At 49.8% G+C, this 17404-nt stretch overlaps 1 protein-coding gene across 2 annotated transcripts; it reads left to right on the top strand.

Moving 5' to 3' along the window:
• The first annotated feature begins 58 nt into the window (after positions 1 to 58).
• TPP1 (tripeptidyl peptidase 1) lies at positions 59 to 16206 on the top strand. 2 transcript variants are annotated; one of them, XM_061629300.1, is made up of 13 exons: positions 59 to 177; positions 269 to 346; positions 1261 to 1400; positions 3616 to 3766; positions 3856 to 3977; positions 4290 to 4480; positions 4647 to 4845; positions 5217 to 5405; positions 12137 to 12209; positions 12717 to 12837; positions 13253 to 13411; positions 13529 to 13666; positions 14016 to 16206. In XM_061629300.1, the coding sequence occupies exons 1-13, from the start codon at positions 158 to 160 to the stop codon at positions 14151 to 14153; spliced, it is 1719 nt and encodes a 572-aa protein (XP_061485284.1). In that variant the 5' UTR covers positions 59 to 157; the 3' UTR covers positions 14154 to 16206. The 2 variants fall into 2 exon arrangements, with proteins under 2 accessions (XP_061485284.1, XP_061485286.1); XM_061629302.1 differs by lacking the exon at positions 59 to 177 and having other exon boundaries at positions 262 to 763.
• Positions 16207 to 17404: the final 1198 nt, after the last annotated feature.

Genomic DNA, 17404 nt, shown 5'->3' with positions numbered 1-17404 from the left:
CGAGGCTCCTGAGCGCGTACGGAGCGTGGGCAGCCAAAAGCAGCCCTGCGGCCGAGGCACATGACCGTGATATTCAAGACTCCTGCAATCATGTGACCGGCGGCTTCTCACGTGATTCAGAACTCGGTTCCTGCGTTGAGCAAGAGGCTGCGCTGCGATGGGGCTCCTGGCCTTCTGGTATCCTCGACGGCGCGGGTGGGCGGGCGCGTGTAGCAGGGTTAGAAAGCGGGAAGCCTCCCTGACCCCCTTTCTCCCTTGCCCCGTCCAGGTGCCTCTTGCCGATGCTCAGCTCCCTCTGCTTGGCCGCCGCCACTGGATGGGCTCCGGAGCCGGACCAGCCTTTCCGGTAAGTGGCCGCCGGACCCAGCGCTACGGGCAGGATCGCGCCCGACGGGCCTTGGAGGGCTAGGGAAGATGCGGCCGCTGGACCGGGCGGGATCCGAAAACCGCCTGCCGGGGCGCTCGCGCGCGGTTGCCAAAAGCAGCCCAGCCCCGTCCCGTCCCGTCCCGTCGCCCTCTTGAAGCTCAACTGTTCGCCCGTTTCGGCGGTGGTGGGGGCAGAAGGCGGCACCTTCCAGGCTGGGAACGGTGGAGGCGGCGGCTGAGGCTGAGCGGGTCGTTCTGCGATTGGGACGCGCGCTGCGGAAAGGCAGGAGTCGGGGCGGGCAAGGAGTCGATGGCGGCCCGGAGGAGCTGTCGCTTCAGTGCGCGCTCGAGCTCGGCCTGGTTCGACCCCCTCCTCTTCCCTCCTCTGCTGCAGCTGGTGAGGCGAGGGAGGCTCTGGCAAGCCGGCTTCCTTTCCGTGGGGGGCGGAGGGGAACTCCAGGCGCCTTGCCTGGCCCGAGGAGCGGGAGGGGAAAGGGGAGGCGACTTTGGAGGAGGTTCCATCTCCGGCAACAACCATATTGGGGAAGGGGCCTTGGCGGAAGGATTGCCCTGGGACGAGCAAGCCTGCCCCAGTAGAAGGGACGTCGGAGTTCGCCCTTGGCCTTGTGGTGGGCAGGACTTGGCATGAGCTCCGTACTGACTGGGAGGAGCTCTTTCCTTGTAGCTTAACAACCAGGCCGCATCCTTTTCGGTAAAAGGCACGTGTAGGATTCATTTCGGGCTCTCCTCCTGTGCTGTAGGGTAGGGAGGCGGAGCCTTTGGTAGCCCAGTCAAACTCCGGCTCTGCTCTTGCCTCAACCAACCATGCCGCTACACCCTTGCACTCCCTCCTGCCAGGGCTGTGTTATCCTGAGGGCCTCGTCTCTCTCCTAGTGTTCCTGATGGATGGGGGCACATGGGCCGTGTTGCTGCCTCTGAGATGCTGAGCCTGACTTTTGCCCTGCGGCAGCAGAATGTGGGGCCCCTGGAGGAGCTGGTACAGCGAGTCTCCTCTCCTGACGCTTCAGAATATGGTAACGTATTCCCTCCACACCTTTCTTCTCTCTCTTTTTGTTTCTCTTCTCTCCACCCCCCCCTCCACCTGTCTGCTTCTGCCTCACTGGCTGGGAAGTTCCCTGTCCTCCAAAACAAACCAACCAACCAAGAAGCATTTGTTGTGGCTCCTTGAGACATTTCAAGTGTTCCAAGTGATCCACGCATGATCACAGAATAGTAGAGTTGGAAGGGGTCTCTTAAGGTCATCAAATCCAACCCCCTGCTCAGTGCAGGAATCCAAATCAAAGCATCCCTGACAGGTGTCTTTTCAGCTGCCTCTTGAAGGCCTCCAGCATTGGAGAGCCCACCACCTCCATAGGTCAATAGTTCTATTGTCATACCACTTCAACTGTTAAGACGTTTTTCCTGATGTTGGGCCAAAATGTGGCTTCCTGTAACTTGAGGGTTACCCCTAATCCTAACTTGAGCCCATTATTCTGTGTCCTGCACTTTGGGATGATCAAGAAGAGATCCCAGCCCTCTTCTGTGTGACAACATTTCATGTATTTCAAGAGTGCTATCAAATTTCCCCTCTGTTTTCTCTTCTCCAGACTAAACATTACCAGTTCTTTCAATTTGTCCTCATAGGGCTTTATTTCCAGTCCCCTGATCATCCTTGTTCCTCCTCTGAACCTGTTCTAGTGTGTCTGTATCCTTCTTAAAATGCTGTGTCCGGAACTGGACACAGTACTCAAGATGAGGCCTAATCAGTCCCTAACCAGGGAACAAGTACATTGTGGAATTTGGAAACTACCTCTGTTAATGTAGCCTGAAATAGCATTTGCCTTTTTTGTAGCCACGTTGCATGTTGGCTCATATTCAGTTTTTGAAGAATGACAATTCTAAGACCTTTCTCGCATGTAGTATTGCTGAGCCAGGTATCCCCCACTACACCTCTGTTTGCATTGAAGTCTGTGAATATCATAAGAACATAAGAAGAGCCTGCTGGATCAGGCCAGTGGCCCATCTAGTCCAGCATCCTGTTCTCACAGTGGCCAACCAGGTACCTGGGGGAAGCCCACAAGCAGGACCCGAGTGCAAGAACACTCTCCCCTCCTGAGGCTTCCGGCAACTGGTTTTCAGAAGCATGCTGCCTCTGACTAGGGTGGCAGAGCACAGCCATCATGGCTAGTAGCCATTGATAGCCCTGTCCTCCATGAATTTGTCTAATCTTCTTTTAAAGCCGTCCAAGCTGGTGGCCATTACTGCATCTTGTGGGAGCAAATTCCATAGTTTAACTATGCGCTGAGTAAAGAAGTCCTTCCTTTTGTCTGTCCTGAATCTTCCAACATTCAGCTTCTTTGAATGTCCACGAGTTCTAGTATTATGAGAGAGGGAGAAGAACTTTTCTCTATCCACTTTCTCAATGCCATGCATAATTTTATACACTTCTATCATGTCTCCTCTGACCCGCCTTTTCTCTAAACTAAAAAGCCCCAAATGCTGCAACCTTTCCTCGTAAGGGAGTCGCTCCATCCCCTTGATCATTCTGGTTGCCCTCTTCTGAACCTTTTCCAACTCTATAATATCCTTTTTGAGATGAGGTGACCAGAACTGTACACAGTATTCCAAATGCGGCCACACCATAGATTTATACAATGGCATTATGATATCAGCTGTTTTATTTTCAATACCTTTCAGGTTTTAAGTCCTGTTAATTTCAGTGGGGTTTACTCCTGGCTAAGGATAGCAGGGTGAGATCTGCACTGGGGCTTTTGCCTGCCTGCTCCTCTGCTGAAGCCCCTGCCCGTGGACAGTCAGTGGCACTTGGTGAAGAGGCTTCCTTGGGGAGGAGCTCCTTGAAGTCAGTGTGCACGAGGGAAAGACTGACCGATTTTCTCTTTCCAATTCCCAGCCAGACTATGGCCCCTAGCAGAATTCTGTGCTGCTCGTCCCAGGGTTCTGAGGGGAAGCCTGGCAGTGAAACCGGGCTGGAAGTTGGATTGGCTCATAGTGTAGGCATCTTCCCTGAGTCACATGAAGCAGGCATGCAGATGAACAGAGTGAGCGCCGGATATGGCCGTGAGCAAGGCATGTCCGTGTCTCTGTGCAACGGCGTTGCCCAGGACATGCTCTTAGGGGCTGTTGGGGGGACAAAGGCGGGGAGAGAGAATTCTGCCACCCACCCTGAACCTCTGGGACCATTGGGCTGGCCAGAGGGGTCTTCTTTCCACAGCCCACTTTGTCTTGCAGGGCGGTTCCTGTCACTGGCAGAGGTGCAGGCTCTGGTTGCCCCATCCTCTCTGACACTCGGCACCGTTCGCAAGTGGCTGAAGGCTCACGGCATCCGAGACTGCCGCGGTGTCAGCACCATGGACTTCCTGCAGTGCCTGGTGGTGGTCGAGTGAGTTGAGAAGGGATGGGTAGGTGAAGGGAGGGCACGGCAGGCGCCCTGACTCCGCCTTGAGCCAACGCTCTGATTCCAATCCACAGGACAGCAGAGCGCCTGCTTCCAGGTGCTCAGTTCCATCGTTACGTGAATGGCAAGCGCAGCATTGTGAGGTCCCCTCTTCCCTATACCTTAAGCAAGGAGCTGGCAGACCACGTGGATTTTGGTAGGAAAGTCTTGGGGAAACTGGGCAGAGGTGTGGGGCACCCCAGAGCTGAGCCTGGAATCCCTCATAATCCCCCCTCCTTGGTGTGAGCCCAAGGCCCAGGCTCCCTAGATGGCCTCTAGCTCTAAAGCTGGCCTCCACTACCATGAGAGAGCTCAGGAGCAAGTGGTGATTGGGGGGGGGGTTGCTGAGAACTCTCCCTCTGGGCAGCCTTGAACCTTGGACTGAGCAAAGTCTGCTAGGGGTTGCCACCCCCTCATTCTGCTCTCAAGCAAGTGCATCTCCTTCTTCTTTATCTCCCCCAATTCTCAGTGGGAGGCCTTCACAGGTTCCCAGCCAAGAGGAAGGTGGTGAGTCGGGCATGGACCACAGGGAAGTTGCAGCAACGCAGTGCCCTGGCCAGCTTCCACCTGGGTGTGACGCCGGCTGTCATCCGCAAACGGTACAACCTGACGGATGGGGATGTTGGCGCCTCGCCCAACAGCAGCCAGGCCTGTGCCCAGGTAATGACGTGGCTCCTCCCCTTGCTGCTCAGGGGCCTTGGGCCAGCTGTGCTGTGCCCTGCCTACCTGCCTCTGGGGTGCCTTTTGCGGTTCTCATTGCAGCAGTGAGGTTGATCCTGGTGGCCTGTCAGCTGGAAGCCCACAGACAGCTGTTCTTCCTCCACAGTTTTTGGAGCAGTACTTCCACCAGGCTGATCTGAATGAATTCATGCATCTCTTTGGGGGAGGCTTTCCACACCGCTCACGTGTTGATCAGGTGGTTGGGCACCAGGGCCAGGGGAGGGCTGGCCTGGAAGCCAGCTTGGATGTGGAGTACCTCATGAGCACAGGTGCCAACATCTCCACCTGGGTCTTCAGCAACGCAGGTACCTGCATGCTTGGCTCCCCTCTTCCTTTACTTGGGAGGGAGGGAGGGATTTAGCCCTCCAGTCTCCAGCATTTGGGGCCAGCATCTCTCATGCCTCTCCCAAGACACCTGGAAAGTGTGGTGGGCCAGAGCGCTACGATAATTTGGGTGCCTGCCCCCTCCTCTGCCCAACGCTTCCCTCGGGGCCAGTGTTCTAGCAAGCATTGTGCAGAACACAAGAAGCAGATGGCAGTCTCTGCTGGGCACATGGGGAGGCAGGCAGGTGGCATTTGTGTGTCAGGTACTCTGAAGTGAATTGTGAGGTTGGGATGTGGCTAGCAGTGCAAGGCTTGCTTCAAATGGGCCTTGCTGATCTCCCCTTCCACCCAGGGAGGCATGAAAGCCAAGAGCCGTTCCTGGAGTGGCTTCTTCTGCTCAGCAACATGTCTGCGTTGCCCTGGGTGCACACCGTCAGCTATGGCGATGATGAGGACAGCCTGTCACGGGTCTACATGGAGCGGGTTAACACTGAGTTCATGAAAGCTGCCGCCCGTGGGATCAGCATCCTCTTTGCATCAGGTATGTGGGAGGGGCCTGAACCTCACATTTCTAGACACCGCCACTCCACCCAGTCTGTCAGACCAGGCACCCTCCAGGTTCACTTGACAGGGTTTGGATACTGACTCCAAACAGACCCTTGATGCACCGAGGCCAGGAGTCCCCACCAAGAACTGGGAGCATTGCAGGAGGAAGTGTAACTACTCAAGGGGGCACCTTCCAGCCCCTGGAATAGCAGCTGCTTGCATTAAAAGCCCACTGGTCTTAGGCAGGCTTCAGAACTCATCCTCATCAACTTTGCTCAATGGCACCTTGTCTTGCACGTCTTCCTTATCCTTTGGTATCTGCCACATAAACTGTATCCAGTCAGATGAAACCTGTGAGAGCTGGGAGCAGGGCCTTCTTTGTTGTGGCACCTGCCTTTATGAAATTTGCTCCCAAGAAGGGAGATTGGTTTGGCCATCTCCTCCTTGATTGGGTGAAAATCTCCCTCTGTCAGAAGATCTCCCCAATGGTGTGTCTGTCTGGATTCTGTTGTAGAAAGGGGGGGGTAGGAATTACGTTTACTTGGAGCATTTATATTGTCCTGCTTGGCAAGATTGTGATTTTATATTGTGCGTTAAAGCTCTTTTTCAGTTGGCTATTTTAATTGTATTTATTGTGTTGTGGGCTATAGGCTGCTTTGGTACATTTAGTAAAAAAAAGTATTTATTTAAATTATTTCCAGCTCTGCTGTTAATTTCAAAGAAATTTACAAGGCAGATTCCAAAATACACAAAAATGTCAATAAAACAGTGGAAATAAAACAGTGTAGTAGTTAAATTTCAAAGCAGCAATAACATCAGGATCACTGTTGATTAGAAAGTAAGGCCAATAAAGTGGTTTTAAAATGATGCCTGAACCATATGATGAAGAACCAAAAATTTTAGAATGTGAAGTGAAAGCTGCTCTTAAAATACTTGGAAGAAACAAATCACCAGGAACAGATGGAATGCCAATGGAGTTACAACAAGCTACTGAGACCGAATCTGTCCAAATCTTGACAAATATTTGTCAACAAATAGACTGGAAGCGTCAGTATACATCCCAATTCCAAAGGGGATCCCAAGGAATGCAGTAATTATCAAACTATTGCCTTAATATCCCATGCAAGTAAAGTAATGATTAAGATTCTACAACAAAGGCACTTAATATATATGGAGTGACAAGTGCCAGGTGTCCAAACTGGATTTAGAAAGGGAAGAGGCACCAGAGATCATATCACAAACATACGATAATGAAACGGGCCAAGGAATTTCAGAAGAAAATCACCCTGTGCTTTATAGATTACAGCAAAGCCATCTATCTATCTATCTGTCTATCTATATGTCTATCTATCTGTCTATCTATCTATCTATCTATCTATCTATCTATCTACCCATCCTGCCCTTCCTCCCAGCAGGAGCCCAGGGCGGCAAACAAAAACACTAAAAACACTTTAAAACATCATAAAAACAGACATTAAAATACATTAAAACAAAACAACTTTAAAAACATTTTTAAAAGCTTTGAAGACTTTAAAAAAAGGTTTAAAAGCATATTAAAAAGCAATTCCAACACAGAAACGACTGTGGTAGGATCTCAACTTAAAAGGCTTGTTGAAAGAGGAATGTCTTCAATAGGCACCAAAAAGATAACAGAGATGGCATATGTCTAATATTTAAGGAGTGGGAGTTCCACGGGTAGGTACCCCCATGTTAAAGGTCCGTTTCCTATGTTGTGCAGAACGGACCTCCTGATAAGACGGTATCTGCGGAGGCCCTCACTTGCAGAGCCTAGTGATCGACTGGGTATATAAGGGATAAGACGGTCTTTCAGGTATTCTGGTCCCAAGCTGTATAGGGCTTTGTACACCAGAACTAGAACCTTGAACTTGGCCCAGTAGCAAATGGGCAGCCAGTGCAATTCTTTCAGCAGCAGGGTGACATGTTGGTGATACCCTGTCCCAATGAGCACTCTTGCCGCCACATTTTGCACCAGCTACAGCTTCCGGACCAACCTCTAGGGCAGCCCCACATAGAGTACGTTACAGTAATCCAGCCTGGATGTTACCAGTGCGTGGACAACAGTAGTCAGGCTATCCCGGTCCAGAAACAGCCGCAGCTGTTTTACCAGCTGAAGCTGGTAAAAGGCACTCCTAGCCACTGAGGTCACCTGGGCCTCTAGTGGCAAAGATGGATCCAGGAGCACCCCCAGACTGCGGACCTGCTCTTTCAGAGGGAGTACGACCCCATCCAAAGCAGGCAACTGACCAATTATCTGAACTCGAGAAGCACCAACCCACAACACCTCCATCTTGCTAGGATTCACACTCAGTTTATTGGCCCTCATGCAGCCCACCACCAAGTCCAGGCACCGGTCCAGGGCTTGCACCGCTTCTCCCAATTCAGATGTTACAGAGAAATAGGCATTGTAGCATGTGTTTTTAAATTGTTTTTATTTATTTTTAAATGTGTTTTTAAATTGTTTTTTGTGTTTTAAAACTTGTATATTTGTTTTTATTGTTTTATTTTATTTATTTTATTTATTTATTTAATTACATTTCTAGACCGCCCTATAGCAGAAAGCTCTCAGGGCGGTGTACAACAAATAAAATCACAATTAAAATATGAGCAAGTGTGAAAAATATAACATGATAAAAATCCGAAATAGAATTGCCATGAGTTTATAAATTAAAATCCATATTAGGTTTAAAATTAAATTTAAAATGTTTTAAAAGCCTGGGCGAAAAGGTAGGTTTTTACCTGGCGCCGAAAAGATAACAAAGAAGGCGCCAGGCGTATCTCGTCTGGGAGGGCATTCCATAGTTCGGGGGCCACCACCGAGAAGGCCCTAGATCTAGTTGTTGATCTCCGGGCCTCTTTATGAGTTGGGACCCGGAGACGTCGAGCGTAGTGAACGGGTAGGTACATAGCGAGAGAGGCGTTCCACCAGGTATTGCGGTCCAATGCCGTTTAGGGCTTTATAGGTAAGAACCAACACTTTGAATCTGGCCCGGAAACATATCGGTAGCCAGTGCAGCTGCGCCAGGACAGGTGTTATATGGTCAAATTTCTTTGTCCCAGTGAGAACTCTGGCCGCAGCATTTTGCACTAGCTGAAGTTTCCGAACCGTCTTCACAGGTAGCCCCACGTAGAGTGCATTACAGTAGTCCAATCTAGAGGTTACCATAGCATGGATAACTGAGGCGAGATTCTCCCTGTCCAGATAGGGTCGTAGTTGGGCTACCAGCCGAAGCTGGTAGAATGCATTCCGTGCCACCGAGGCTACCTGAGCCTCAAGTGACAGGAGCGGATCTAATAAGACCCCCAAACTACGTACCTGCTCCTTTAGGGGGAGTGTAACCCCATCTAGGGCAGGTCGAACGTCAACCATCTGGGCAGAGGGCCCTCCCACCAACAGCATCTCAGTCTTGTTAGGATTGAGTTTCAGTTTATTAGCTCTCATCCAGCCCATTATCGCAGCCAGGCAGCGGTCTAGTACATCAGCAGCCTCACCTGACGAAGATGAAAAGGAGTAGTAGAGCTGCGTATCATCAGCATATTGCTGGAAACGCACTCCAAAACTCCTGATGACCTCACCCAGCGGCTTCATATAGATATTGAAAAGCATGGGGGACAGAACTGAACCCTGCGGGACTCCATATTGGAGTACCCAGGGACTCGAGTAATGTTCCCCCAGCATCACCTTCTGGAGACGATTCCCGAGATAGGAGCAGAGCCACCGCCAAGCAGTGCCTCCCACTCCTAAATCCGTAAGTCGCTCCAGAAGGATACCATGGTCGATGGTATCAAACGCCGCTGAGAGATCAAGGAGAACCAACAGAGTTACACTCCCTCTGTCTTTCTCCCGACAGAGGTCATCATATAGGGCGACCAAGGCCGTTTCTGTACCAAACCCCGGCTGTTTCTGTACCAAACAGTTTTAATTGCTGTAAACCGCCCAGAGAGCTTCAGCTATGGGTTGGTATATAAATGTAATAAATAAATAAATAGAGCTGGGTATCATCAGCGTACTGCTGACACCTTGCCCCAAATCCCCTGATGACCGCTCCCAAGGGCTTCATATAGATGTTTAACAGCATGGGGGACAAGATGGTACCCTGCAGCACCCCACAGCACACCTGCCAGGGGGCCAAAAGACAGTCATCCAATGCTATTATCTGAAAACGGCCTTGGAGATAGGATCGGAACCACTGTGAAACAGTGCCTCCAATACTCATCTCACCAAGCCGGCCCAGAAGGATACCATGGTCAATGGTATTAAAAGCAGCTGAGAGATCAAGTAAGAATAATAGGGTCACACTCCCCTGTCCTCCTGATAAAGGTCATCTATCAGGGCAACCAGGCTGTTTGTGTAGATCATGAAAAACTATGGAATGCTTTAAAAGAAATGGGGGTGCCACAACATCCGATGGTCATGATGCGCAACCTATACTCTGTACAAGAGGCTACTGTAAGGACAGAATATGGAGAAACCAATTGGTTCCAAGTCATAAAGGGTGTGAGACAGGGGTGTCTTTTATCACCCTATTTGTTCAATCTATATGTAGAACATATCATACTTTTAGCGAGTCTTAACCAACAGCTTATTTTAAGGTTTTTGGGTTTTTTTGCAAGGTGGCCAGTACATTCCTGCTGCTATTCAAATCTACAAAGCAAAGACTCTGGCCCAGCTTACGTATGGTGTCCCAGTCTGGATTCTGGGCTTCAACTCCCAATTAGAAAGAATACAATCAACTTTCCTTAGGAAATTATTGGGTCTCCCTTTCTGTGTGAGTGATGCAGCTATCTACTTAGAAGGAGGTATCTGTTCGGTAGCTTGTAAAGCCTGGACTGACATCCTGAAGTGGTGGCTGCGCTTACATTTCTTAGCAGCTATCTTTCCCTACTGCTCTCAGATTCCTTTGAGAGCCGAGCCGCTGGATGCATGCGGTGGTGAAGAAAATAAACACTTTGGGTTTTTCTCTTGAAGTGCTGAGGAATTATGGACTTGAGAAGGCCCTGATCTCTGTCGCTCAAAGATTAATAGATACAGATTTACAGCACTTGAGAAATGCAGCCAATAAATTCTGCTCCCCACTAATTCATAGTAATTTTAGCAATTATGGAATTACTGTGGCCCCTTACATGTTTTCACTGACCATTCCAAAATATAGGAGAGCATTTACTCTTGCTCGATTCAACGTGCTGCCTTCGGCACTGTTAAAAGGCCGTTTTAATAAGGTTCCAGTCAGTGAATGGACATGCCAATTACCTAGAGAGGTAGTGGGCTCTCTGACACTGGAGGCCTTCAAGAGGCAGCTGGACAGCCATCTGTCAGGAATGCTTTGATTTGGATTCCTGCATTGAGCAGGGGGTTGGACTCGATGGCCTTATAAGCCCCTTCCAACTCTATGATTCTATGCCCTTGCGGAGCTGGTGTAATGGAATCCATAGAACATGTTCTCCTTTCCTGTGAGTTGTATAATGAATTTAGAAGGAAGTTAATCTCCCCTTTAACTGCTTTGCCTAAGGGCAATCCTGCCAATTTGGTGTTGATCTGTTTAAGTGATGTGTCATCTTATGTCACCACTAATGTTCTCATTACAATGCAAATTAGGAAACTTTGCCAGCCCGCTCCTTAAAGAATTATCTATGGGCTTTAGGAATTCTGGTGGTTTTGTCTTTTTAAGTATTTTAATCCTCCATACTGTATGTTGCTGTTTTTTAATATGTGGTCTGTGACTGTAATAAAATGATTCGTTCGTATATCATACGGAAAGCAGGATTGGACCAAGATGAAGGAGGTGTGAAAATTGGAGGGAGAAATATCAATAATTTAAGATATGCAGACGATACCACACTACTAGCAGAAACCAGTAATGATTTGAAACGAATGCTGATGAAAGTTAAAGGGGAAAGCACAAAAGCAGGACTACAGCTGAACGTCAAAAAGGCTAAAGTAATGACAACAGAAGATTTATGTAACTTTAAAGTTGACAATGAGGACATTGAACATGTCAAGGATTATCAATACCTTGGCACAGTCAGTAACCAAAATGGAGACAATAGTCAAGAAATCAGAAGAAAGCTAGGACTGGGGAGGGCAGCTATGAGAGAACTAGAAAAGGTCCTCAAATGGAAAGATGTATCACTGAACACCAAAGTCAGGATAATTCAGACCATGGTATTCCCAATCTCTATGTATGGATGTGAAAGTTGGACAGTGAAAAAGGCGGATAAGAGAAAAATCCACTCATTTGAAATGAGGTGTTGGAGGAGAGCTTTGCGCATACCATGGACCGTGAAAAAGACAAATACTTGGGTGTCAAAACAAATTAAACCAGGCCTGTCACTAGAAGCTAATATGATGAAACTGAGGTTATCATACTTTGGACGCATCATGAGAAAACCTGATTCACTAGAAAAGACAATAATGCTGGGAAAAACAGAAGGGAGTAGAAAAAGAAGAAGGTCAAACAAGAGATGGATTGATTCCATAAAGGAAGCCACAGACCTGAACAGGGTGTTTCACGACAGATGCTACTGGAGGTCGCTGATTCATAGGGTCGTTATAAGTCGAAATTGACTTGAAGGCATATAACAACCATGATGCCTAAAACAATCAGAATGAGGTGTGTGTTTGTGTGTGTGTGGGTAAGTGGCAAATGGAAGTGGCTAGCAAATGCCTTGAACAATTGACTGAGTCTTTGGCTGTCTCCTTTTCCACAGGTGACTCTGGAGCAGGTTGTCGGACGGTTCCAGGAGGGAAACACACCTTCCAGCCTAGTTTTCCAGCTTCCAGGTGAAGAAAAGAGAAGGCAGGTCAGGGACCTGGCAGAGTTCCCTGCTCTTCCTGTGCAAAGCCTGGCAGGGAGTGGGAGGTATTATGTCACCGGTGATGTCTGGCACTCGCTCCTTGTCAATTCCCTTCTGTAAGACATTGTCCTTATGTCTACAAATGCCCCTCTGAAATCATGAGAGCTAGCAATGTGCATTTAAAAAAAAAAACAATGCTGGGATCCTCAGGATTCTGTAGCAGATGCTAGATTTGAAACTGACAATATCTAGCCCTCGATAGAGAAGGCCTTCTGGACGGGCAAGAGGTGCCTTCCTTCTTGGGGAGTTCAGACTTTGTCTGAAGCAGAATCTTCCTCAATGAGCATGGACATTCTGCCATCCTAGGAACTGTTGGCAGTGTGCCTCTGTCTCCCAGTAACCTGGGAGGATGGCCTGCCTGCCCACCTCTCTTGGTTTCTGTTGTTGGCAGGAGTGTGTGTCTTTCTAACAGCTTGTCTTGCTTTGCTGTCAGTCCTTATGTGACCACAGTGGGTGGGACGTCCTTCCAACACCCCTTCCTGGTGAGTGAGGAGGTCACAGACTACATCAGTGGGGGAGGCTTCAGCAACGTCTTTCCTATGCCAGACTACCAGGTGAGTTCACCAGGGCCACTTGCAAGACACAATGTGAGTCCCCGCCACCTCTGTCAGTTACCCTTCTGTTGACCCATCATGACAGATCCTAGCCTTTGGCTCCTGTATCCCTTGGTGGTTTTTCTTGTTACCTGTGGAACTCATTGCCACAGTATTTCTTATGGACAATTGCATAAATGGCTTTTACAGTGGTAAATGTTGAAATGCAGGAGCTCATCATGAAGGCCCCCAGAGCCCCACCTACCAAAATGAAGGCACCTGTGTTGATCTGTTACATAAATAAATAGAAGCCCCCATCCCTCCCATCGCATAGGGAGGACACATGGGATCTTTTAAAGGGGGTATGTTGGTCATGTGGCCCTTTCACTAGGCCCTCTGCAACTCCACTTTCCTCCTCTTGGCTGTCCCTCAACAGGTGGCTGCCGTGAAGCACTTCCTGAACACAGCCCCCAAGCTGCCGCCCCCTGCCTACTTCAACAGGACAGGGAGGGCCTACCCAGACGTGGCTGCGTTGTCTGACAACTACTGGGTAGTGACCAACCGCATCCCGATACCCTGGGTCTCTGGCACCTCGGTAAGAATGCCAACCTGCGGGTTGACGAGAGCTGAGCCACCCTGGCACCCTCTCATTAGGGCAGGCGAAGGGTGCCGGGCCTCACTGTGCCTCCTCTCCTCTCCTCTCCTCTGGCAGGCCTCAACTCCTGTGGTGGGGGGCATCATAGCTCTGGTGAATGACCGCCGCTTTCAGCGAGGACTGCCCCCCTTGGGCTTTCTTAATCCCGCTCTCTACCGGCTCCACGAGAAAGGGAACAACACTGCCCTCTACGATGTGAGTGTGGGATGGGGGGTGGCAAGGCTGGGCCAGATCCTGCTGCAGGACAAGTCAGTCCTCAGCTTTACCAGCTCAGGGGTGTGTGTGTGGCTGCGGTGCTTTTGCCACTGATTTCCACAGTGACTCTGGGTCCATTGATGTCCTCAACAGACTTCCTGCCACATTTGGGGGAGGGGGGTACGGGCATGTATTTTGTATTCTATGTACAAAATAAATACCTGCACCCCCCCACCCAAAACATGCTGTTGATAGACCTGGGGGTGTTTTCCATATGAGGAAAGAGGGCATCTTTTTCTGGGGCATCTCTGGCTCATAACACACCTTCCCTCCTTCCCCCTCAATCCAGGTGACCCAGGGATGCCACCTGTCGTGCCTGGATGCCACTGTGGAGGGCCAAGGATTCTGTGCTGCTCCGTCCTGGGATCCTGTCACAGGGTGGGGGACACCAAACTTCCCGGAGCTCTTGCCTGCATTGCTGGGCTAGTGGCCCCATGGGCTACAATGGGGCTAAGACCCCATTTATCCCAGCCGCAATGCTTGGTGACATCCACGATACATTTCAGCCTCTGGGGGGTTCTATGGGGAGGTTCTAGAAGGAGCTTGCTTTGTGGCCAGTTCTGTTTCCTCCACTTAGAGGAATGAGTGTGCGTCGATGTGTCCATCTCCAGTGCTGGCTGAGGATCACAAGGCTAGAACGTCAGCCACCCCGGGCCCAGATAAAGCCATGCTGAGGCCCTAAATGATGCCAAGCTGAAGAGGCTCCATCACATTATTGTAACAAACAGGGTAATGAAATGAGAAATTTATATTTGCATATAGAGTGGTACATTGGCGAGGTTGCAACTAAAAAGTAACAATCTATAAATAAGCCTATTTGCTTATGAAATTGCTCATGACTCCCTACTTAGAATATCTGAAAACGTTTAAGGTACAGCAACACAAGAGGAAATGATGCACACAGTTTAGTGCTTACTCGCTGGAAACAGCAACACAACATGCCACGTGTGTGTGTCTGTGCTGCACGCGACATTCCTACTGGGAGGAAGGGTGGGATAGAAATATAATAAAGGGAAGGGCCGTAATTCAGTGGGAGAGCATCTGCCTGCCATGCAGAAGGCTGCAAGTTCAATCCCCACTGGCATTGCCAGGCAGGGCTGAAAGAGACTCCTGCCTGAATCCCTGGGCAGCTGCGGCCAGTCAGTGTAGAGAATACTGAGCTGGGTGGACCAATGGGCTGACTCCCTAGAAGGCCGATTCCTCTGTTCCTAAACATGGATGCTACAGGCAGGAGTGAATGCTCGGGGGGGGGGGCGTTGACTGCTCAGCTGCCCAAGGCTTATATATGATGAGGTTAACCCTTCCCTCAAGTCAAGTATATTTTTGTCGTATCAAAAATAAAATGTCTGTTTCCCTTGTTTTCCTTTATGTTAACCAATTATATGAAATTTAGTTGTTCTTGTTTTGTTTTTAGAGGCCCTACTTACTTAGCTTGGGTATAAATCTGGCACTGAGCCACTGTGAGCTTGTGGGGCCAGTCTTTGAAATGGGTGCTGGGATTGGGAGCATCCTACACTTGGTCTAAGTCAAGCAGCTGTTGTTCTGCCCTCCTAAATAGGACTTTTAAGGTAGAGGCAGAGCCTGCAACATTCTCTTAAGTTTAAAAAAAGGTAAAGGTGTCCCTGCATTTGTAGTGCGAGTCGTTTTCTGACTCTTAGGGTGACATCTTGCGATGTTTACTAGGCAGACCGTATATATGGGGTGGGATTGCCAGTTCCTTCCCCGGCCTTTCTTTACCCCCCAACATAGGCCAGGTACTCATTTTACTGACCATGGATGGATGGAAGGCTGAGTGGACCTCGAGCCCTTTTACCGGAGATTCGACTTCCTCCTTCCGTTGGAATTGAACTCCGGCCGTGAGCAGAGCTTCAGCTGCGTTACCGCCACTTACCACTCTGCACCACGGAGGGTCCTGCTCTTAAGTTTAGGAGGTCGCCAAACAGGTTGAAGATAATCCGGCTGACTTCTAGTGCTGCTAGGCAAGTGGCCTGCTGACCTTGGGCATCAGGGGAGTCTGCTCTGTGAGCTGCATGTGCCCTCTTGGGAACTGCTGAGCAGGGTGGGGGCTGCACACACTCTTGCGAAAAGTTATTTGTCAGCTGTGTAGGACTCATGTTGATTTGGGGTGATGGAGTTGCCACCTTTTGCCGTGACACAGGTACTGCCCTTTTGCAGCTTTATTGCAGGCAGGGGTTCCCCTGTTCTTCAAAAGGGGCATCTTTGCGTGGGGAAAGCCTTGCAGCTTTGTCTTGTGGCTGTTGTTTAATGCACAGGAGGGCTTCAGTTCAGGAGAAAAGCTGGTGGCTTTGAGAGCAGCCTTAGACTGAGTTTAGTTGTGGCTAGGTTGTGAGTCACAGGTGGGGAGTATCAAACCCTAGTTTTAAGGGTTTTGACAAGGACATTCCTGGCCCCCCTGGCTATGAAGGAAGACCTTGGACTGAACTGGGAGAAGCTGCAGTGTGTGTGTGTGTGTGCGCAGACATGCAGGGGTCATTTTCCACACTTGCTTCTGTGGAATAACAAATTGTTAGCAGACCATATTGTGTGAGTGGGTGTCACACACAGGTGTCATTCTATCCAGGTGGTGTGCTGCCACCCAGTTCTAATTAGAGGTTGACCCATCCTTTGCCCAAGGCCTTCCAGGATGAAGTCATATCTCTGCACAGCCAGGTGCTCTTGGTCCATTCTTTTAAATTGCCCAACCGGAAGCTACCTCATGGGGGGTTGGGGTGGGTTTCCCCTCCTTCCGCCCTTCCTGTATTGTTACAGTGTGCCCTTCATCCCACTTACAAGACCCACAGTGTGCAATACCAGCTGAGTCTTCCTGTTTAAGTCCTGAGATCAGAGCCAATGGAAAACCACAGCTGGTCCTTGAACGGAGTTCCCAGCTTGCTCCACCTGTAGTCAGCAGCACTGAATGGTGAGATTAACTTACTTGCAGCAGTCTGCTCCAGCTGCGGGTTTTGGATTTCCTGGGTTGGAGGAGTTGAGGTAGAAGGGAAAGAGGAGCCTGATTTAGTGCCACCATTGCTTTGTTTGGGAAGGTGGCTGTGAAATCTAGCCAATTGCTGCTACTGCTGCTCTTTAGTAATGGATTTATATGCCAAGTTTTGTCATTCTGAAAACAATTGCTTGTGGGTGTGATTTTAAAAGATGTGGCGTCTCAGGTCCACTGGAGTGGGAATGAGTGGCTACAAATGCAGTGCAATAAAGACATGGAGATTTGCCCTACATCAGTGCTGTCCTGTGGTATGTTGATTTCTGGGGCTGGGGGAAAGATGTACTTCTTGCAGCCTGGTGGTGTTTTTCACACTGCTTGAGAAGCAGCAATTGAACAGATGCAGGAATGAAGAAGAATGGTGCCTGCCTGCCATGTAGCTACCAGAGGCCGAAGTGCCTGTCAGGGAAATGGTGTCAACTGGCCCCTGAATGCCCAGTGCACCCCTGGCCTCAAGGCAAGTGTTTGCCTCTTTTCACTGGCAGGGACGAGGGGAGGGTTACCGTGGGGCACTGGTGGCGGTGGGAGCTTCCATTCCCAGAGATCCGCCGAGGAGGGACTGGCTGTTGACCCACTCTGGGAGTTGTCGCAGCTCTACGAGGGAAATGCGGAGCGGGTGGGTCTCTTCACACCCCTCAAGTCCCCCCTTAACACACGACGGCCGGGGGGGGAGAGAAGCT

Source organism: Rhineura floridana, chromosome 5 (assembly GCF_030035675.1).
Source record: "Rhineura floridana isolate rRhiFlo1 chromosome 5, rRhiFlo1.hap2, whole genome shotgun sequence".
Taxonomy (NCBI): domain Eukaryota; kingdom Metazoa; phylum Chordata; class Lepidosauria; order Squamata; family Rhineuridae; genus Rhineura; species Rhineura floridana.
The sequence above is the reverse complement of the archived record's forward strand: the minus strand, read 5'-3'. Positions and strand labels throughout refer to the sequence as shown.